At 42.0% G+C, this 24333-nt stretch overlaps 1 protein-coding gene across 2 annotated transcripts in view; it reads right to left on the reverse strand.

Annotated features, from left to right (window-relative positions):
- prex2 (phosphatidylinositol-3,4,5-trisphosphate dependent Rac exchange factor 2) overlaps window positions 1–24333 on the reverse strand; it is a 352555-nt gene that overhangs the window by 41258 nt on the left and 286964 nt on the right. For both annotated transcript variants that reach the window (XM_033019360.1, XM_033019359.1), the window contains 2 exons: window positions 17203–17266; window positions 16480–16670 (listed from right to left, as the gene is read on the reverse strand). In XM_033019360.1, the coding sequence (XP_032875251.1) occupies window positions 16480–16670; window positions 17203–17266 (255 nt within the window). The remainder of the gene's footprint in view (window positions 1–16479; window positions 16671–17202; window positions 17267–24333) is intronic.

Consider the following 24333-nt stretch of genomic DNA (forward strand, 5'->3'; position numbering starts at 1 on the left):
GGCTGTCTCAGGTCCTTCAACTGTACCTAAATCTCACCAATAATCAGAAACATGAAAACAAAAATAAGTATTGAAAATAATTTTGTAAAAATAAAAATGAATGAATTAAAACCATTAAAAAGTACAATTTAAAAAAAATATTAAACAAACCTTTTAAATGGATGTCATTGACCTATTTTATTGAACATGCCGAATTATATGCCACAGAGCTGTGGGCCAAATATGAAGTGCATTCAGCCACATACTTCCAGACTCAATGGTGTCCAGGAATGGGCTTGGAGATCAAATGCATGCTGGCTATGCATTAGGCAGGTTGGACTATGTTCCAGCTTTATCCCCTTGATGAGATCTCCATGTCAAGCATGTTGCTTTCTTGAGGCTGCACTTTGAATGGAAAACATCAAGTTTAATCGTTGGTCCAAAAGAGCTTTCGTCCTGAGACCGACCCATGGCTTTGATTCACTCTGAAGGTCCTGCATTTATTTTATTCAGAGCCTACATGCAGACAGGAACAAGGAGGTATTTACTCCTTTGTCTATACTATCTGCTGCAGCATGGTCTCCTGTCAAACCTGTTACTGAAGTTATCTATTATTTATTTCTATGTAATCCGTTAACATTGAAATAAATAACAAAATAATTACCTAAATATGTAAACATAAAACTAAAAAATTAATTTTTAGCAAACATTGTTGAACCCATTTCTAAACAAGATTATTCTGCTCAGTCCGCCTAGGCCGATGCGAACTCCCGGTTGCTAAAGACTAACTCCCCCTCCCATTCCCATACTGACCTCTCTGTCTTGGGCCTCCTCCACTGTCAGAGTGGGGTCCAATGTAAATTGGAGGAACAGCACCTCATATTTAGTTTGGGCAGCTTACAGCTCAGCAGATAGACCCAGAAGGCTGGAGTAACTCAGCGGGACAGGCAGCAACTCTGGAGAGAGCGAATGGGTGACGTTTTGGGTCAAGACCCTTCTTCAACCCAGCAGTATGAATATGGATTTCTCTAGCTTCCAGTAACCATTGCATTCCCTCTCTCTCAGTCGCTCCCCCACCATAGTTTTCTGACTAGTTTCATTGCCCTCCAAATTAATTTTACTGATTGTATGCCTCGTTGTCACCTACTCAGTTGACAAGAAACCATTCTACATTTCCTTGTGCATCATCTGCTTTGATCTGTTGTTTTCACACCTTACCCTTTCATTGCTCCAGTCTCCCTCTCCCCTCGATCTCGATCCCGATCCAAAACGTCACCCATCCCTTCTGTCCAGAGATGCTGCCTGTCCCGCTGAGTTACTCCAGCATTTTATGAGTATCTTTGGTGTAAACCAAATCTGCATTTCATTCCTGCACAGATTATTGTGAACATCATTTTCCATCTCTGGTGAAATTGACTCCAATAAAAAATTATTGACTCATGCAAGTTACAAGATCATTCACATTCTTGTAATGTTCCAATAAATATTGCAGAGCCATATATATATATATAGATATAGATATATATATATATATATATATATACTAGACGAAGTGGGAACGGGTCCCATGTTCACATGGTAGGGTTGGTCCCCCAATGCAATATTCCACCTCTCCACCAATTCCAATATTGGTGGCCAGTGGGGGGGCGCTTTCTGGAGCACTAGTATGGGTATTGTGGGCTGAAGGGACTGGTTTCCAGGGGGTAGTATGGACATTGTGGGCCAAATGGATTCTTGGGGTGACAGCTCAGTCACTCAAGCCTGATGTGCTGGCAGCTCACTCACGGCTATTCCTTGAAATTCCATTTCAAGCAGGGTGCAAGGCCACCAAATTCAAATGCAGTTTCCTACCATTTCAAGCAGGATGCAAGGCCACCAAATTCAAGTGCAGTTTCTTCCCACTTCAAGCAGGGTGCAAGGCCACCAAATTCAATTGCAGTTTCATACCACCAAGCAGGGTGCAAGGCCAACAAATTCAGGTGCAGTTTCCTACCATTTCAAGCAGGGTGCAAGGCCACCGAATTCAAGTGCAGTTTCCTACCACTTCAAGCAGGGTACCAAAGTTATAACCTCACATTTATCCGCTTTAAACTTCATCTGCCATGCATCTGCCCACTCCCCCAACCTGTCCAAGTCGCCTACATTCTCATAGCATCCTCCTCACAGTTCAAACTGCCACCCAGCATTGTGTCATTTGCAAATTTGCTAATGTTACTTTGAATCTTCATCCAAATCATTGATGTATATTGTAAATATTGCGGTCCCAGCACCGAGTCACTGCCTGCCATTCTGAAAGGGACCCGTTAATCCCTACTCTATAATTCCTGTCTGCCAACCACTTCTCTATCCATGTCAGCACTCTACCCCCAATTCCATGTGCCCTAATTTTGCCCACTAATCTCCGATGTGGGACCTTATCAAATGCTTTCTGAAAGTCCAGGTACACTACATCCACTGGCTCTCCCGTGTCCATTTTCCAAGTTACACCTTCAAAAAATTCCAGAAGATTAGTCAAGCATGATTTCCCTTTCGTAAATCCATGCTGACGCGGACCGATCCTGTTACTGCTATCCAAATGTTCGGCTATCTCATCTGTTATAATTGACTCCAGCATCTTCCCCACCACCGATGTAAGGCTAACTGGCCTATAATTCCCAGTTTTCTCTCTCCCGCCTTTCTTAACAATCCTACAATCCACAGGAACTGATCCTGAGTCTATAGAACATTGGAAAATTATCACCAATGCATCCACGATTTCTAGAGCCACTTCCTTAAGTACCCTGGAATGCAAATCATCAAGCCCTAGGGATTTATCAGCCTTCAGTCCCATCAGTCTATCCAACACCATTTCCTGCCTAATGTGGATTTCCTTCAGTTCCTCCGTCACCCCAGATCTTCTGGCCACTACTATATCAGGAAGATTGTTTGTGTCCTCCTTACTGAAGACAGATCCAAAGTACCTGTTCAACTCATCTGCCATTTACTTGTACCCATAATAATTTCACCTTTTTCGGTCTTCCAGGGTCCAACTTTGGTCTTAACTAATTTTTTCCTCTTCACATAACTAAAGAAGCTTTTACTATCCTGCTTCATATTCTTGGCTAGCTTACCTTCGCACCTCATCTTTTCTTCCTGTATTGTCTATTTGTTTATTTTCTGTTGTTCTTTAAACATTACCCAATCCTTTTGTTGCCCGCTCATCTTTGCTACGTTTTACTTCTTCGCTTTAATTTTTATACTGTCCCTGATGTCCCTTGTCAGCCACGGTCGTACCTTTCGCCCCTTGGAATCTTTCTTCCTCCTAGGAATGAACTGATCCTGCACCTTCTGTATTATTCCTAGAAATACCTGCCATTTTTGTTCCACTGTCATCCCAGCTAGTGTATCTTTCCAGTCAACTTTGGCCAGCACCTCCCTCATGGCCCCATAGTCCCCTTTATTCAACTGCAACACTGACACCTCCGGTCTACCCTTCGCCCTCTCCAATTGTAGATTAAACCTGACCATGTTATGGTCACTGCCTCCTAATGGCTCATTAACCTCAAGGTCCTTTATCAAATCCAGTTCATTACATAACACTAAATCCAGAATTGCCTTCTCTCTGGTAGGCTCCAATAAAAGCTGTTCTAAGCTTGGTCAAGGTCTTACTCTTAGTAATATAGATTAGTCTTAAAAATGCTGGACTGCATTTCAGGTCATCTTTAAACACACACAAGCAACACAATTCCCAAAATGAGGGGGGGTAGAAGGGGGGGGCGGGAGAAGGGGGGGAGAAGGGGGGGAGAGAAGGGGGGAGCGAAGGGGGGAGAGAAGGGGGGGGAGTAGAGGGGGAGAAGGAGTGTAGACACTTTGAAGAAGTCAGACAACTTTTAATAAAGTTTAGCGGGCATTTTACATTACCGGTCTTGTTTTCCTTGGTCCTGAAAACTCCAATGAGCCAATTAAAATGCCTGGTCAGCAAAGGAGATTAAAATGGCCAGTCAGCGAAGGCCCTCAACTGCCTATAACTACATAGCGACCCCACTCCACTGCACTACAAGTTCAAAAGAACCATGCCGACCAGTTTCTACTTGCGGAAAATTTTTCAACATGCTAAAAAAATTTCCTCAACCAAACTGAGGCCACGAGTTGGCGGGAACTTCCCTCGAGCCTGAAGGAGAGTTCCAGTGACCTCTTGGGACCACATGTTGACCATGCTGCGAGTTTGAGTCGAGGGGAAACTTCTAAACTCGCAGATTAGGTCGCCGCAGTGGGACCGCCCCGTCTCACTGCGGCAACCTAATCCGTGAATTCAGAAGAGTGTCTTCGACCTTCAAGCTGGAGGGCACTTGCCTGAAAAACCTCGAACTGGATCGACCGTCCGCACACACACACACACACACACACACACACACACACACACACACACACACACACACGCACGCACACACACACACACAAACACATCGCAAAGTCGGGGGCCAGGGAAAGTGGGGTAGCGCTGTGATGAAGAGGAAGGTAAAAGACAGCTGCACAGTGTACGCTAAGTCCTTTAGAGAGCGCGGGGGGGGGGCGGCGAAGAGGGAGAGTGGGGGAGAGGTGTGGAGCTACCTTTAAGAAGTCAGACAATCTATATTATTAAATCTCTTATCTTGACCGCTTTTGGCCGACTGTGCTGCGATTTCCAAGAGAACGCCGCCACGCTCAGAGCCCCCCTCCGCCATATGAGTGCGGAGGATTCTTTCCGTTGATGAAAAATGAGAGAGATATTAATGTTTTTACAAAATTCACCATTCTCTCTGCTGCCCCCGCTGGCGGCAGGGGGAGGGACTATAAAACCAGGAAGTGTCGTGCCTCACTCACTCTCTGCCAGACCACGAAGTGAGAGGGTCATGGCTCTCTGAGCTGTGAATAACACTGAACGCACGTCTACTCCACGGTGAGTCCCCTCGAGGTGGCTGTAAAGTGGCTGCAGCCCTTTTTAAAAAGTTTGTGTTCACAAAATGAATTTTGTTTGTCAGGTGTCTGCAGCCCAATTGTTTGCCTCTCCTTTTTTTTAACAAGTTTGTGTTCTGAAAATGAATTTTGGTTGTCGGGTGTCTGCAGCCCAATTGTTTGCCTCTCCTTTTTTAACAAGTTTGTGTTCACAAGATCAATTTTGGTTGCCGGGTGTCTGCAGCCCAATTGTCTGCCTCGCCTTTTTGACAGGTTTGTGTTCACAAGATGTATTTCGATTGCCGGGTGTCTGCAGCCCAATTGTTTGCCTCGCCTTTTTAACATGTTTGTGTTCACAAAATGAATTTTGGTTGCCGGGTGGCTGCAGCCCAATTGTTTGCCCCGCCTTTTTAACATGTTTGTGTTCACAAAATGAATTTTGGTTGTCGGGTGGCTGCAGCCCAATTGTTTGCCTTGGCTTGGCTTTTAAAATCGTTGCAACAGTTGGATGCCTGCCCAAGCATCCATACGTCCCACAATGTCTATACTAGCCCTCTGGAAACCAGTACCTTCGGCCCACAACACCCATACTAGCGCAACAGATAGCCCCAGCCCCCCCCCCCCCCCCTCACTGGCGAGCAGTATTGGAATTGGTGGAGAGTTGGAATATTGCGTTGGTGACCAGCCCTCCCGTGTGATGCTGGGACCCAACGGGTCCCACTTACTCTAGTGTTTAATAAAGTTTAGTGGGCATTTAACCTACCGGTCGGTTTTCCTTGGTCCTGAAAACTCCAGTGAGCCAATTAAAATGCCCGGTCAGCGAAGGAGATTGCATACGGCTGCCCTCGGCTGCCTGTAACTACATAGCGATCCCACTCCACTGCACTATGAGTTAAAAGGAACCATGTCGACCAATTTTTACTCGCGGAAAAATTTTTCAACATGCTGAAAAATTTTCCGCAACCTAGCTGAGGCCGCGAGTATTCAGGAACTTCCCTCGAGCATGAAGGAGAGTTCCAGTGTCCTCATAGGACCTCCTAGGACCACGTGTCAACCATGCTGCGAGTTTGAGTATAGGGCAAACTCTTCTAAACTCGCAGATTAGGTTGCCGCAGTGGGACAGCCCCTTTAATATAAAGACTAACATTTAGAATGGTGTGCATTATATGTTCAAGTTTGCAAACCTGAATTTAAGGTGTCATATTTTTTTAAATAATTGTTGGTATGATAAGTTATTTTAGCTACATTTGTAAAAAAATGTCCATGTGAGCATTCAACACCCTGATATGTTATTAAAATATGGTGGTGGTGTAGCAATGTTGGACACAGGTTTAGAGAAAATTTCCTTTCACCCATCATTTCCTGAGGAAAATGGCAGCAGGCCCTGGTAATGATCCTGCTATGCCTTCATGAAAAGGCAGGAGCTCAAGCAGACCCTTTCTACCACACTTTTATTACTATTTATGCACCAAATGTTTGGGTCTTAGGGGTAATTCTGAACATTCAATGGTACCTCTGGTTTCGCTGCTGCTGCAAGTTTGTTAAGCAAGGACATTACTGCAGAATGAGAGGTGCATCTGGATCACCCACCACTTCCCCAATCCCCTTCCGCACGCGATCACGTACTTATAGTGTGTAAAAGCATTAAGGTCTGATCCCTGCCTGGCTATTTTGCCAAATGAGTCAGTGAATACAATGGAACTGTAAAATGACTGTATCCTCTATTGGTGTGCAAAGCATGAGCTAATGTAACCAGATCCCCAATAGAACTAAAAAAAATCAGAAAGCCAGCAAAGATGATTTGCACACTGAGTTATGCATTAAAACATGACCCATGTGTTCCAAATGGGAACTATTCTGACAAACAATAAAATCTCGTGCTGTCTTTGGAAAATAACCTTTTACAATCAGGAGCATGTTTGTCTCCATTTTTAAAAATTGTTTTCTCTGTTTCCCCTATATTGCCCCATTCCTACAGGGATAATACCAAAGTAATACTCCATTACTAGTTTTTCAACCTTGTGCCGGGATCAAACTACAAAGATAATGAATGTTTACTTGCCAACCAGTTAATAGGGGGGGGAGAGAACGAAAGAGATAGTTTCAAATGTTATTGCATATTAGTAGTTTTCAGTGACTGAGCTTCCCACGCTGTTTAATTACATCTTTACTTCCTTACTTGCTTGAAAATATGCCCTGAGGCTACTACAGTTCATGCATATATGATTGATTTTCCCATCATCTATTGCAAGAATGGTTAAAGACTAACACCCACAGCCTCAAGTAGAATTAACACATTTTGCAGCTTTTGATAGGATCAGTCTAGTTCCAAAGCATTTCACTACTGATAAGTTTATCGCATTATTGATACAGCACATGGCATAAATAGCATTTTATTGAAGTAAAATATTGGCTTATCATAAGTGGATTTCAAGTAGTTTAAAGGAATTCAATATGCCACCAAATACTCCAACAAATTTTGACAGACGCACTTTGGAAATATCTTGAATGGTGGCGTCATGGTCTATAACATCAATTCCAATGCACAGGAATGTAAGATCGATGTGGTGCAGATGTGGTGAACTTGGCCAAGTCCTCTGTGGCCACAGTCCTCTCAACCATCAAAAGCATCAACATGAGGTGCTGCCTCAAGAAGGCAGCATCCATCATCGGTGATCTCCACCATCTGGGTCATGCGTCTTCTTGCTGCAACAGTTGTGCAGGAGGTACAGAAGCCTGGAGTCCCACATCACAAGGTTCAGAAAGGCTACTTTCCTACAACCATGAGGTTCTGAAAACAAACGACGCAAACCTAATTGTACCTCACGACTGACCACCTATTCAATTGTGATGGACGTTATCTAATTGTGTATTAATCTACTAATGTCTGGTTTCTTTTTGCATTATCTTTATCTTTTCACCATTTTGAAACATTTATGTTCCTCACACTTCATATTCTTGGTGTCCAAATTTGATCTCAGCCCTGAATACACTCACATTCTGAGCACAGCACTTATCCATAGTACATTCCCCTGGCTCTAGACTATGCAGCCAAATAAAACATGCTTTCAGCTTCCATCTACCAATTCTTCTAAGAATGTGCAGGATTCATTCTTCTAATTACCAGTGAGCAGAGGACAATCCTGATCAATTTCTGCACACATCCACTCATCAAACTAATCAACCTTCTGAATTAAACTCCACTCCATATAAGACAAGTACATCCTTTCACATATGTGATTTATTTGTAAATGGACAATATCTGGACAGTAACAAATATCTTAACTTGAAAAAAAACCTTTAAAATGTTAGCAAGGTTCTCCTGATCTTTCCAAATCAGATCAATTGTGTTGTTTCTACACAATATCAACATCAGGAGAAGATGAATCTTATTTATAAATTGTTGGGGTAACTAAATAATCCAACCAGGTAAAACCATCTCTTAAAAACTATGTCCTATATCAAATTGAGTTATAAAAATGAGGATGTAATGCAGCAATACTGAATTGTTATGAGTCATCAATGAACAGTATTGGTATAATGCTTGAATCATTCTGGTGTAGGAAATGTTTTAATCCATTTGAAGTTTACATTCAGAGTCCAAGTTTCGTCAAAATGTTAGTCAGATAATAAGTCCAGTTATGGAACTTTCAGGAGAGGATACAAATAGTGCAATATTAATCTGTGGTCAATGCTGCCCCACTTTTGTTGCTAAATATTGAAACATAGAAAATAGGTGCAGGGGTGGGCCATTCGGCCCTTCGAGCCAGCACCGCCATTCAATATGATCACGGCTGATCATCCAAAATCAGTACCCCGTTCCTGCTTTCTCCTCATATTCCTTGATTCAGTTAGCCCGAAAAGCTATATCTAACTCTCTCTTGAAAACATCCAGTGAATTGGTCTCCACTGCCTTCTGTGGCAGAGAATTCCACAGATTCACAACTCTCTGGGTGAAAACGTTTATCCTAATCTCAGTCATAAATGGCCTACCCCTTATTCTTAATCTGTGACTGCTGGTTCTGGCAACTATGCTTAATAGTTTGCTGGTAAATATAGGAGACCAGGTTTAGAGTAGTAGTTTACGGAGATTCCCCAGCAATGACATTGGCAGATTGCACTCGGTTCTTGCATCAGGTTAGAGCTGGTGCAGGCTCTACAAGACTTTTCATTTCATTGAGCATTCTGAGGAAGGAATTGAAGTACTACTTTTTCTTCAATTATTTGTATTTAATGTCTTTTTTATTCATTTAAAAATGTTTTAGGTGCTTTAGTTGGTTTTATTTTCTAAAAAATATATACATTTTATAACAAACCCGTTGAAAAATCTTGATAACTGACAGACAGTAGAGCTGAGGTCACATATTGTCTATCAATATTTTCCAATCGAGTTTCACAGGTAAGCCTGATCTGGCTGCAATTTGTGCCTCATCACTTGGCTTCAGGACTTGGTGAGACAGGTCTGTGATACTGTTATCGGGCAGGTAAATTTGAGATTGTTGGGATTTTAAGCAATGATTCTCCAGTAACTGTAATCCAAGGATAATCAATAATAATCCAAGTAACTGTGCTTTATAGAATAACTATAGGATAGGAAAAATTACAATGAGCAAATATAAGTGAATCACATGAAACCAATAGTCAAACGTCAAGCCTCTTTGTCTAATCATATTCTGACTCTGCTCTCAAAAAGAAAGATAAACCACAAGAACATAAGATATAGAGAAGAATTAGGCCATTCAGCCCATCGAATCTGTTTGACCATTTAATCGTGGCTGATCTATTTTTTCCTTTGCAACCCCATTCTCCTGCCTGGATTGTGCTAATCTATAAGACCAGAGGACGTAGGTTCAGAATTAGGACATTCGGACAATTGGTTGAACTATTTTTCCCTCTAAATCTACTGACACAGAGTCGGTTAATATGTCAAACAGAGAATTTGAGAGATTGAGTGACAGAGAGAGAGGGAGTAATGTAGAGAAGGGGAGGGATAGGGGTAGAGTAGCAGAGAGAAAGAAGGAGAGGGAGGGAGAGGGAGCGGTAGAGAGAGTTGTTGTTGTAAGTGAGAGTAAGTTAGAGGAAGTTGTGGAAAGTCTTGGGAGAGGAGGGAGGGATGGGGAAAAGGAAGAGGGGCAGAGAGAGGGGAAGAGAGAGAACGATTGTGGGAGATGGATTGGGAAAGTGTTGGGAAGTGTTGAGCAAGTTTTGGTAAGTTTTGGAAAGCTTAGAGATTGAGTTGGAAATTTTTGGAAAGGTTGAGAGAGGCAGAGGGAGGGAGATAGTGAGGGAGAGAGAGAGAGAGTGTACTTTGTCTATGTAAACGTCATTTGTAATCAACAAGTTGCCATAAGTTCACTGACTTTTGAGTCGGTTTAATATGTCAACACAATACTATTAGAAAGTTATGTAATAGGTACCATATATCAGTCTAATTATCCAATATTTAACTACTTAATTAGAGTACAATAAGATACTTAACCTCTTGGGAATGCTGATACCTTGACGGATTTATATATTGTTTTTTGTGGTCTGTTCTGTTTAGTGTTTATTAACTCATTAAGCAGGATTACTTATTATTAACATAATCTACGGAAGTTATCATGAACCACACCACCGTTGGGTGGTATTCACCAATAGCATTTCTCTATGCTGCAATTTCCATTGTTTTTCTTTTTCACTTTCTACCTTTTCTACTAAACATCTTAACTATCTTGGGACAGGGCTCACCCACCCAGCAATTAAAGGAATAATTTCAAATATTGTGTAGGACCATTTGAATCAAAGGAAACCATGTAAGCTTTAAAATGCAAGACGACGTTGCTAGGAAAATTGGAGGAATTATATTTTGTAGTTGGAACGTTAGGGGCGTTAACGAGTCAATTAAAAGTTGCAAAGTACTAGCCCATCTAAATTCTGTTAATACTGATATAATATGTCTACAGGAGATGCATCTCAAAAATGGAGCTCATAACAGGCTGAAGGGTGGCTGGATTGGTCAATTATATAATTCTACTTTTTCTTCCAAAGCAAGAGGAACTGCAATCCTAATTTGCAAAGGTATACCATTCAAACACAAATCCACTATAGCCAATAAGGAAGGCAGGTACATTAAAATATCCGGGGAACTACACTCAATCCCATTGACTATGGTGAACATTTATGCACCTAATTTCGATAATCCACAATTCTTTAATAAAATATAATAAGATACTCCTGGTATCTCTGCAATATCATTGTGAGAATCTTTCAAGGCCTTTATCAGAGGCTGCATTATCTCTTACCAAGCTTTTCAAAACAAGAAAAACAGGACGGAACAATTGGAACTAGAAAAACAGATTAAACAGATTGACTTAGAAAATGTGATTGACCCAACCACTGCAAAACATAATAAGATAGCTGCATTAAAATTTAAATTAAATCAGATCTTTTCTGCAAAAATATTAGGATATTTCAATATACTAAGAAAAAAAACCTTGAATTTGGTGACAAACCACACAAACTTCTGGCACGCCAACTCCGCAAATCAGAGAAAGACCATACTATTCAAAAAATTAGATCAGAAAAAGGAGAGTTGCTCACACTGCCTAAAGATATTAATGAAAGATTTTAAAAATTCTATCAAACTCAATACTCATCACAAACAACATCCCTGCAAAGATGAAAAGTTTTCTTGAAAATTGCAACCTCCCATCCCTTAATGAGGAGGAACAGGATGAATTAGGTGCTGAGATAACAACAAAAGACATTGTAGTGACTATTAAATCACTGACAAGTGGAAAAACACCAGGTAGTAATGAATTTTACAAAAAATTCAATCATTCAATTTCCCCACGGTTACGAGCCCTTTATATTCAAGCTTTTAAAGAACAGACTTTACCACAAACCCTTGCTGAATCAACCATTACACTGATCCCCAAAAAAGATAAAAACCTTTAAGAGCCTGGATCATATAGGGCAATAACTTTTTAAAATACAGACCAGAAGATATTAGCCAAGACTTTGGCACGCAGTTTAAGCCTGTTTATTAGTAAATTAATACATCCAGATTAAACTGGGTTTATACCTAATCGACATTCGTTTTATAATTTGAGACGTTTGTTTAATATCATATACTCGCACAGAACGACAAATGAAGATTTAACAATTATCTCTCTAGACGCAGAAAAAGCTTTTGACCAAGTGGAATGGGCTTATCTTTTCACAGTGTTGGAAAAATTCCAATTAGGAGAAAACTTCATTTCATGGGTGAAGCTGTTATATAATAATCCGACAGCCAGAATACTGACAAATCAAATTATTTCACCTAAATTTCACTTATCCAGGGGTAACAGACAAGGATGCGCCCTTTCACCAATGTTATTTGCTTTAGAGAGTATTAGAGTACATAAGGGTATTCATGGATATAACACTAAATATACCAGCAACAAGATTTTGTTATATGCAGACGATGTATTTTTATACATTACTAATTCCCAAGTTAGTATCCCAAATGTATTAAACGTTATAGAACAATTTGGTGCCTTTTCAGGTTATAGAATAAATTGGAATAAAAGTGAGATTATGCCAATAAAAGCTCAAGATCCCTCTCAACTCCAAAAATTTCCCTTCAGGATTGTTACTGAAAAAGTTAGATATCTCGGAGTTTACGTGACTAGAAAATACACCTCTCTATTTAAAACAAATTTCCCACCACTAATTACAAAACTAAATGCCTACATTCAATTCTGGAAAACACTCCCTATTTCCCTTATAGGTAGAGTAAACGCCATAAAGATGATCTTCCTTCCACAACTCCTATATTTATTTCAATCAATATCGATATATATCTCCCTAAAAGTTTTTCAAAAAAATTGACTCTATTATTACAAACTTCATTTGGGACTACAAAACCCACAGAATACACAAAAGACATCTGTGTGAATCCAAAGAAAATGGAAGATTAGCTCTTCCTAACTTTCTTTTCAACTACTGGACGACTAACATCAAAAATATAATTTTCTGGTTGGACGATACATGTCAACAGGTAAATTGGTTGAAAATGGAGAGGGAAGATTGTTTGCCTTTTAACATAGGCTCGATTCTTCTATCTCCAATACATCTGAATAAATCAACGTATGAGCAAAATCCGATAATACACAGTACCCTACGTGTCTAGAAACAGTTGAAATTAAGTCTTAAACTGAGAAATTTGTCTCTCCTTCTGCCTATTGCTAACAATCCCTCGTTTAAACCGTCTACTTTAGATAAGGTGTTTGCTCAATGGAAAAACCTAGGAATTAAAACGTGGGAGACCTCTATAAGAAGGGGACTTTCCTCTCTTTTCAAGAACTACAGGAGAAATATCATTTGAAAGCAAGCAATCTTTTTAGATATCTTCAAATCTGCAATTATGTGAAAACATACACACAAGACTGCCCTTTTATGGGTCCAGATATATTGTTTGAATAGACATGCCAACACAAGTAAGTTGATATCTTACATTTATAACACTCTTTTAAATGTGGATACCCCACCTTCTGAGATATATAGGCGAGCATGGGAAGACGAGTTGGGTTTATAAATTTCAAAAGATATATGGGAGGAAAGCCTACTATACATACATTACTGCTCTCTCAATGTCAGGCATTCACTGATACAATTCAAAATACTGCATAGGCTATACTATTCAAAGACTAAATTGAATAAGATCTTCCCAACTGTCTCCCCTATCTGTGATAAATGTCACCTCCAAGAAGCTACCTTAACCCATTCCTTTGCATCCTGTATAAAGATACAAAACTTCTGGATGGGATTATTCGATATCTTCTCTAAAACACTTAAAATTAAACTGGAATCAGATACAAAACTAATAACTTTAGGAATGTCAGAGGCCTGTTCTAAGTTAACGATATTTCAAAGACGCTTCCTGGACTATGGCCTAATAACTGTGAAAAAACTCATACTAAAATTCTGGAAAAAGATAACAGATCCCACAGTGAAGATGTGGATCACTGACATGTCCGAGACTACATTTAGAAAACATTAGGCTTGTTTTGGCTGATAAACTAGACCAATTCTCCAAAACATGGTCTCCTTTCACTGAATTTCTTCAACAACTGAATGGTTGAACACAAATTTAAACCGATGCTTGGGATGGGTGAGGGGGGGGGGGGGGGGTTGGGGGAGGACAGCGGGGCATATCTCCGGGGTTTTTTCTCTCCTTTCTCTTTTTTCTTATCACACTTCTTTGGTAGTTCAGGGGTCTTTTCTTCTCTCTCTTTTGCATCTTTCTTCTTTTTCTTCATTCTTTCCATTTCTTTCTTTTTTTTTGATTTATGTATCAATTTATAAAAAGTTAAAAATGAAGCTGTACGAAAATTTTATAACTCTCATGCCGATTGCTTTATTCTTGTACAATTTCTTCTAATAAAATTAATTTTAAAAAATAAATAAATAAATAAGCTGGTTTTCCCTCTCAAACCCATTCTCCTGCCTTCTCCCCATGACCTTTAATGCCATTACTAATCAAGAACCAATCAGTCTCTGCTTTAAAAATACCCAATCACTTGGTCTTCACAGCCATCCGTGGTAATGAATTCCACAGATTCACCAACCTTGTGTGAAATAAATTCCTTCTCATCTCTATTCGAAAGGCATGACCTTTTATTCTGAGTGTCCTATATTCTCCCACTACCGGAAACATCCTCTTCACAATTCTCTATCTAAACCTTTCATTGCTGGGTAGGTTTCAATGCAATCACACCTCATCATTCTAAACTCCAGTGAGTACAGACCATGAGCCATCAAACGCTCATCGTATGTTAACCTAATCATCCCTGGGATTGTTCTTGTAAACCTCCTCTGGACCCTCTCCAACGGCAGCACATCCTTCCTCAGATATGGGGTCCAAAGTTGCTCATAATACTCCGTGTGGCCTGACCAGCACCTTTTAAAGCTTCAACATTACATGCATGCTTTTATATTTCAATTCTTACAAAATGAAAGCCGAATTGAATTTGCCTTCCTTATTACCGACTCAAACAGCTTGCAAATTAACCTTTTGGGAATCCTGCACCAGCAATTAACCTTTCAAGAATCCTGCAACTGCAGAAAGCATTGAACATGGAAGTGGAACTTTATTCTCAGCCATGTATGCTAAATGCACTATACAATGGCAGCATTGCATTGCACTCCATGATTGTAATTCAGGAATACAGAATGCAGTCGCAAATATATTGTATATTCTATCCCATGACATAAATTAAGGAAAATTCCTCTTTGCTACTAGGTTCCCTCTTCCCATTATACTGCCATTTTTGAATCAGGTTTTTCACTGGGTTGCTAAGGTAACTTCCAGAATCATGCTAGAGCCTCACTAATCTCTGCAAATTGATGTCAGATGATCTGAATGTGACCTTGGTATAATTTCAACTATTTACTCACTGGATAATTCATCCGCCATTGTAAGCTCAATTAAACCTGGCAGAGCAGCTAAAGAAGTTCAAAAAAGTAGGTGTTGAAGTTACCTTCATGAGGCAAAGATGAAGTGGCTCTCCCATTCTCTATGGGGCTCAATATAATAACCTCAGAAGATCTGATTGATTTGCTGACAATACAGTACATGCAGAAGATCAAAACTGCAGCAGAATAGATATTTGAGGTCCACCCATCTGTAAATATGGGGAGTCACTCAGTAAAGACATAGTTCATTTTGCTCTAGTTGAACTGCTGGGCAGTTTGCCCCATAGTTAAAATCCAAATAAGATCCTATTTCTCATTAGGCTTACTGACCCATCAAGGCTTGTCTTATTTACCAATGTTAATTTCATATTAGTTAATTTTATATTCTCCATGTATAAAACTCTCATATGCATTTTGAATAATAACTCTGTTACATCTTCCAGCTCCATAGGCATCTTATCCATCCACCCACACCCAGCAAACTCTATTCCTGTTACTCTGATTTCTTGTGAATCTATGATATGGGCTGCTGTCCTTTCAATCTCTTAGACGCGATGCTCTAATTTATTTTCAAAAACCTGATGTCACCATGAAAAATTCTCATGTGCATTAACCAAACATACAAACAATAGAGTTTATGTGTGGACATCAATCTAAGAAACAGACATTTTAGATAAAATACCGAGCACAATTGTGACAGAGTAATTGTAATTGTCATATTTGTTTTGTCACTCAATATTTGTTACTTGTGTTTCCAGAGAACCATCTCCCAATGCAATGGTAAAATAAATCTGATTTGGTTGCCTGGATTCCAATAAAAGGTGTTCGAAAGTGGTTTAAGTTAAAGCCAAGGAAGTGCCTGGTAAGATGTTCTCCCACTGAAAATATGTAATTTTATGGACCCTCTGCTTACCCTCAAATATACTGAAGTAAATTATGCAATTGTAACTATTGAGACACTATTTAATCACCTGCATGACTAGCATAAAATTTCAAAGTACCTGGAGTTTAGAGATATTCTCCTGAGACTCTACTGAGAGAATCTTTCACCAGGTCCATTAGCTGTGCGGAATAAAGATTTATACATCTACAACTCTGGACTCCATTCAAAGTCACAACAACATGAAATCAAAACATGTCTCAAACCTGTGGACTCCACTATTGCACATTATGATGTGGCAAGCTCCCAAACGATTGCAGAGTTCAAAAGAAACTGACAACAATCCCACGCCAGAGGCTCTACAAGCAGTATAAGTGCAGGCTGCCGTACGTTTTGACCCAATAAATGATTCCATCAGTCGATGAAGTTCATCCAGTGCATTGAGGGGCCGCATAAGCTGGAGGCAGAGAGCAAATGATACTGAATTTAATACTTGCAAATAGCTCAGAGGGAAAAAATTAACAAGGCTAATTAATAAATATTAAAATTTGAACAGTGCTTCTACTCTCTGCAATTTCCTGCTCGATGAAAATAATTTAAACCCATCAATGTTCTGAGGAAAAATTATCAATATTAAGTTTTACATAAAAAGACTTTGAGAAATTAAAGCAATCCTACCCATAAGTTCTAGGTGCAGAATAAGGCCAATCGGCCTATCAAGTCTACTCCGTAATTCAATCATGGTTGATCTATCTTTCCCTCTCAACCCCAACCTCCTGCCTTCATCCCATAACCTGACACCCTTACTAATCAAGAATCTGTCAATCTACGCCTTAAAAATATCCAATGAATTGGCCTTTACAGCAGTCTGTGGCAATGAATTCCACAGATTCACCACCCTTTAATTTAATTACATTTTAATATAACTAAAGACATGTATGAAATAAACATAGATTTAGTTGTAAAAATGTTCAAGTTATCTACATTACCTTATCAATTGCAGCAGCTTTTGATGAATTCGGAGGCAAATTTGATTTCTCCAGATAAAAAGCCCTGTTGAGGGAATAAAGCTATTAGTTAGCATTACATGAAGAAGTTAAGCACGTACAAATTGATAATGGAGCAGTAATTCCAGGAATCGTGCTTTTCCATTCAAAAATGCGTGTAAGTCCTCGCTGCCCATAAAGGGCACTATTCCCAAAAGTGTTGGAATAAAGCAAAAAGCAATTATCTAAATGAGAACGCCACGCTTTTGAATGAGAATCAGACGCAATGGTCTCAACAAACGTTATGAGGAATGTAGTCACCCACATCCCCTCCATTAGAATCTCCGACAAACCCTTCCCCGTCCAAAGAAAAATAATAAATTTTTCTTCAGGCAAAAGGGAACTATCAATCATTTACATTCTACTACAGGTGCACAACCTTTTATCCGAAAGCCTTGGGACCAGACACTTTTCGTAATTCAGAATTTGTCGGTCTTCGGAATGGAAATTTTTTAGCGTAGATATTAATGGCTGGCTCAGTGGTAGAGTGCTCGGCTCATATCCGCAAGGTCGCGAGTTTGCGCCTTGATCCTGGCAGTTACTCGATCGCGAGTTTGAGTCTTCAATGTCGTTTTTTCTTGCAGAATAAATGTTTGTATGAAATACAGTGTAGGAGAAGTGTACTGACTGTGTGGGCAGAACTTTGGAAGTGATTGCCCACCAGTCTAAAAAGCCACTGTGTCTCCCTGTCCCTGGGATAGCAGGGGGCGATCCAACAGCACAATGCCCCCCTCCCCCTCCAACTCCAGAGGAATCCGCTCCCCGATGGGCCGCTACCAAAGATCATAGAGGAGCTCCTCTATGATCTTTGGCCGCTACAGCGACAAGTGGCAGTTTGCCCACAGCCCGAGCTGCGCCCCCTCATCCGCCACCCCAAGAACAAGACATACCTTGCACACCATCAGCTTCTGCCCCTACGTGTTCCTCTGGAGTTGGAGCGGGGCTGGGCTGGAGTTGCTGCTGGCTGTGGGTCTCTGGGATCTCCGTGCTTGCAGTGGGCCTGGGGGTCGGTGGGTGGCGGTGGGAGCTGTGGACCTACGGACCTACCTCCGTGGAGCTCGCCAGCTTCGGAGCGTGGAGAGCTGCGGTGGCGCGCTGCTGCGACCCGACTCAGGTGGATGGTGACACCGGGAGCTCGCGGGTCTCCGGTGGGAGACTGCTTTGCGGGGCACCGGCAGCGGCGACTTCTCCCGCCCGAATTACGGGGTTGAGAGCAAACATCATAGAGGTTGAGAGTGACCTGGAGGGGGGCCTTACAACGCCCGGCGCGGCTGTAAATTGCCGCGGACTTGCTAGCGCCCGCCGGGGGCTCCAACATCAAGACCCGGGGCAGGGCCCTACATCTCCCGGCGTGGCTTTGAGTGGCCGCTCCCCGATGGGCCCCTACGACGCCCCGAGCTGCGCCCCGTCATCCGCAACCCATGTTCCTCTGTAGTTGGAGTGGGGCTGGGCTGGGCTGCTGTTGGCTGTGGGTCTCTGGGATCTCCGTGCTTGCGGTGGGCCTGGTGGTCGGTGTCCAATTGGTCCTGACACGGTCCTGCTGCAATCGCCGACGTGAAGACAGTGCAAAGCCCCCACGCCGGTGCAATGGGCGGGGAGCTGGAGAGGGGAGGGAAGGGGTCACACACATGGCCGGGAAGCAGAGGGGTGTAGGTGGGGTGATACTGAAGCGAGCGACAATCTGCTGCTGCCTGCCCCGCTGAGTTAAAAAGTTCCCACGCAAGACTCACGAAACACTGTATATCGTGAGTCTACCGTGGGAACTTTTTAATTCAGCGGGCAGGCAGCAGCATATTGTCAATTATTAACCCTCCCGCGCAATATACCCTCATCTTCTCTTTTATGAATGGGGATTTAGTTCCCCTTTCTTCGAGGACCGACCGGAGGTTCCGCTGTCACCTCTGCGGGTCGCCCTCGGTGAACGTTTTCAAGGACCTTTCTTCAAGGACCGAAAAAATGGCCGCTATTCGGAGGTTTTCGTTATTTGGATCTTCGGATAAAAGGTTGTGCACCTGTACTTCTAAATATGTGATTCAATGTTATTTTTGGCAACTACTTGTGTTTTATAAGTGTTCCAGTAAAACTCATATTGATATCATGATATAGGTGATATGTTACTCTTTTGACAAATGTTGGTTATTATCCATGGAAACTAAAAACAAATTCTGGCCAAGTTAGTGATCCTTGGATTGAATTAATAAATATCCAATGAATTGGCCTTTACAGCAGTCTGTGGCAATGAATTCCACAGATTCACCACCCTTTAATTTAATTACATTTTAATTTACATAACCTTGTTCCATCTTAAATTTATGGCCCTGCTATTTAAAGAAACCATCTTCAGACATACGAACGTAAAATGCAGCAGCAGAGAAAAAGCTCAAGTTTCAAGTACCATATTATCATAACATTAATAGACCCAGAAAACTTGCATAATAAATAATCAACAATTTATCAATTTTATTTAATGGTAAATTATATCAGCTTTTTTTTTATTATTACTGGGCACTCCCGTTTTACTCCAGGAATAAAAAATGTGGAGATGGAGTTTCAGTAACCCCTATCATCAAATGGAAGATCAGATCATGAAATGGAAACCATTGTAAAGACCTTGATAACCTCCTGAATTATTGATCACCAGTTACGTATGTGGATGTTCGCAGTAAATGTTTCAATTCTAATTCAATCACATATCTGTATATTGACTGTTAAAATGTCACTTTATGAAATGAGCTTTGGCACGGCTTTTCAGGATGACAGATTAACAACAGTATTGGTATAGATACCGATTTATCATTGTCACACGTATTGATATACAGTGAAAAGGTTTGATTTCATTGCCATCTGGGCAGATCATACCATACACAAGTACAAGCATACCATTCATGAAAATAAAAAGAGCGCAGAATATCAATGTTATAGCTGTGAAATAAGGTACAGAGAGATATACTTGCTTCCAGAGAAGCAGGAAAGAGTGTTTTGTTTTGCAGAGGATGCTTTTAATCAGGGCTGACATATCTTAGCTACACCATCTGTGTTCAGGGCATGTTTAAGTTTGAACCACTTGGTCATGAGGGCACAAAGCCTAGAGCCTTATTGGGGAGAGTGATTGAGATGAGGAAAATGTGAATGGTTATGAACTAATTCTTTTTCCTGTATCAGGCACAAGACCAGAAATGATCAACTTGGAGAGCACACAATACTTTATTATATGTCATGAAGGCTGCACGGAATTGAAGATTTTCATCTAAACTACGACAGATATTAATCTGTATGAAGCTCACAGAAGATTGGAAGTTCCAATTAATAGATCACAATGAAACTGTATTCAGGGCTGCCAACATTGGGCGAGAGTGAGAAATTGCGAGGGAGCGTAGTAACCGAGGGGGGGAGGGTGTGGGAGGGGGTGTTCCCCCTCCCATAGTAGGCTCTGGAGGCGGCACTCACCCGGTCCGCTCCTGGCTCCGGGCCGGGGTTAAAACTCCATGGGGTGTGGATAGAGCGGACGATGGACATCGAGCCGCCGGAGGTGAGGGTGGGAGGCGTGTGCCGTGCCTCAGGGAGGAAGGGGGAGGGGGGTTGGTGCTGGTAGTTTGATAGCCCTGCTTTAAACCAATTCCATCTAGTGCTTGAATCACATATCCTGGGAAAAAGACTATGCATTCACCTGATATTCCCCTCATGGTTTTTCTCACCTCTAAAACAATTTTTGCTTTATTTTGAACTTTCAGCACCCGCAGATATTTGAGCGTGAGAAATTTTGTGATCAGCGTGGGAGCATGAGAATTTTGTGAAATGCGTGAGTCTCACACTCAATGCGTGAGTTTCACACTCAATGCGTGAGTGTTGGCAGTCCTGCAAACATTTTATGCAAGTTCCAATCGTTTGGACAAAAATCACTTATTACTGCTTTATAACAGTTAAGTTACTTTAAGACCATTTCAGAAATGATGGCACTCAACAAACAATCAACTAACAAATTAAAGCAAACTAAAATGAAATAACATGTTCCCTTTCCTGACTCGACCTCATAAGTACTTTAACGCTGTTAACAGAGCAAAGGGATATTAATCTCAAGAATCAAAATGGGGAAAGTGGGGGCAATTTTGCTTAAATGGTAATTCTAAGCCCATTCAGATCTTCATAGAGTCAGAGTTATACAACATGTACGTGGCTGGCCCAATTTGTCCATAATGATCAAGTTGGCATTCTGCGTGCCCAGGGACTGGCTGCCGTTCCCAGATCAGCTCGCGTCCCAGGGACTGGCTGCAGTTCTCAGGTCGGCTCGCCTTCCCCTGACCCTGCGAAAACGAATTGAAAAAAAACGTGGTTTTTCGGGTTACGGGCCGGATTCAGCCCGTGTGCCGTAGGTTGCCGAACCCTGTCCTAGATGTTTGGCCTCATTGTGGTCCTCCCCATGTTTTACAACCGATTCACCTGGTTAGTTCATGTTGTCGGCGGCTGCACATCCAACCAAGAAAGAAAAGAGAAGAGATGCAACGTCACTCACAGCCGCCAAATGACGTGCTTCCCCAGACTGCACAGATCGTTGTGATATGGCGCAAAAAGACAAACTGTGCAGGGACTAAAGACAGCGTGAGAATTCTGTCATCAGCGTGAGAATTGGCTGAAATGTGTGACTCTCACGCTCAAAGCGTGAGAGTTGGCAGCCCTGTCTAAGGCCAGGATGTGACAACAGACGCACAGGGAGACATACACAAAGGAAGACACACACACACACAGGGAGACAGACACACACACACACACACAGGGAGACAGACACACACACACACACACAGGGAGACAGACACACACACACACACACACAGGGAGACAGACACACACACACAGGGAGACAGACACACACACACACACAGGGAGACAGACACACATACACACACACACGGGAGACAGACAGACACACACACGGGGAGACACACACACACAGGGATACATACACACACACACACACACACACAGGGAGACACAGACACACACACACAGGGAGACACAGACACACACACACAGGGAGACACAGACACACACACACACACAGGGAGACACACACACACAGGGAGACACACACACACACACACACAGGGAGACACACAGAGACACGCACACACACACAGCCAGGGAGACACACACAGGGAGGCACACACACACACACACACACAAGGAGACACACACAGGGAAACAGACACACTCACACACCTTTCCTCCCCCCCCCCTCCATCCTCCCCCTCTCTCCCGCTTTCCTCCCCTCCCCTCCCTCTCTTTCCTCACCCTCCCTCTTTTTCCTCACGCTTCCTCTTTCTCCCCTTTCTCCTCCCCTTCCTTCAATCCCTCACTACATTCCCTCCCCTGTCTCTCTTTGCCTCCATCCCTCCCTTTTTTTCTTTCTCTCTCTCTCTTTCTCCCCTCCCTCTCTTTCCCCAGCCGCCCAATGGGGAGTCTGGCAGGCACGGTGTAGCGTGGATTGGCGGCGCTGGCGCTGCCATGTGTTGAAGGGCAGGAGGGAGGGAGGGAGTGAGGTTGCCGCGGCAGCCGGAAGCGCAGCGCTCAAAAGCGCTGACACCCGCTGCCCGGGACCGACGTGCTTCCCCAATCCGTGCAGATCGCTGTCATGCGGCACAAAGAGACAAACTGTGCAGCAACGATCCTTTAGCTCCGCTATAGGATCTTTGCTGTGCAGGGACTGAAGACAGCCTGTCAGCGTGAGAATTCTGTCTTCAGCGTGAGGGCGTGAGAATTGGCTGAAATGCGTGAGTGTCACGCTCAAACGTGAGAGTTGGCAGCCCTGCTGTATTCAGCATGTGAAAGTAAACGACAGGAGGACATTTGCTTCAGATTTATGACTTGAGAACAGATGCATTGCCTCGTGAACCTCAATGAACAATTTATAAAGGTTGCATATTCCACGTCATATCCAGAATATTACAATTGCAATCCTGCCTCAGAGTTTCCCTCTGCTGCTGCTGTTGGCTTATATACAAAAATGCATCTAACAGGTTGAGCAAGGCTAATTTAGCCGTTCTAACTTTCCTACGGGAACTGATGTATTATAATTAACACTACTGACAGAAATGTCAGCCCAGTCAGAAATCACAACAATGAGTAATAGTGAAAGGCAAATCATTGTGGTTTAAAACAAGAGATTATTTTGAGAAAAACGTTAACTGAGATAATGACAGGGACCAAAAGCAGATATGCCAATGGATATTTTTAAGGCAGAGAAAGATAGATTCTTGATTAGTATGTGTGTCATGGGTTATGGGGAGAAGGCAGGAGAATGGGGTTAAGGTGGAAAAATAGATCAGCCATGATTGAAACGCAGAGTAGACGTGATGGAACGAGTGGCCTAATTCTGCTCCTATAACTTATGAAGAGAGTATTAAGGAATAGAGGGCTTGGGGTGAGTGCCTAAAAATATCTTAAGGTGGCAATACAAGCAAATAAGGTGGCCGAGAAGGCATGCAGGATGCCGATCTTCATTGGGGCATAGAATATAAAGGAAGAGCTTATGGTACAACTTCATAAAACATTGATTCAGCTACATTTGGAATATTATGTGCGATAGAATGGATGGGATTAGGCTGGAGAATTATGCGGATAAACGTAGACAATGGACAGGGTGGACGGAAGGACCTGTTTTTGTGCTCAATAACGCTATAACTTTTTGTCAATCATCTTTTATCTGAGCACTCCATTTACCGAACCTTGTGCAACTGAAAACATTGTGGAAAGATGAATCGACCAAACGTTATAATTTTAATGACTTCACAAACTTCTTGTCAAATTTAGTGACAGGGCATATGCAAATACTGCCTTTAAATTCTACAATCTATATTTTGGTTATGTCATACATATATCATTTTGCAATTCAGGTATTGTCAATGTAGTGTATTATCAAGGGATTTCCAATACAGGTGCACAACCTTTTATCCGAAGATCCAAATAACGAAAACCTCTGAATAGTGGACATTTTTTCGGTCCTTGAAGAAAGGTCCTTGAAAACGTTCACCGAGGGCGGCCCGCAGAGGTGACAGCGGAACCTCCGGTCGGTCCTCGAAG

The sequence above is a fragment of the Amblyraja radiata genome, chromosome 4 (assembly GCF_010909765.2).
Source record: "Amblyraja radiata isolate CabotCenter1 chromosome 4, sAmbRad1.1.pri, whole genome shotgun sequence".
NCBI lineage: Eukaryota > Metazoa > Chordata > Chondrichthyes > Rajiformes > Rajidae > Amblyraja > Amblyraja radiata.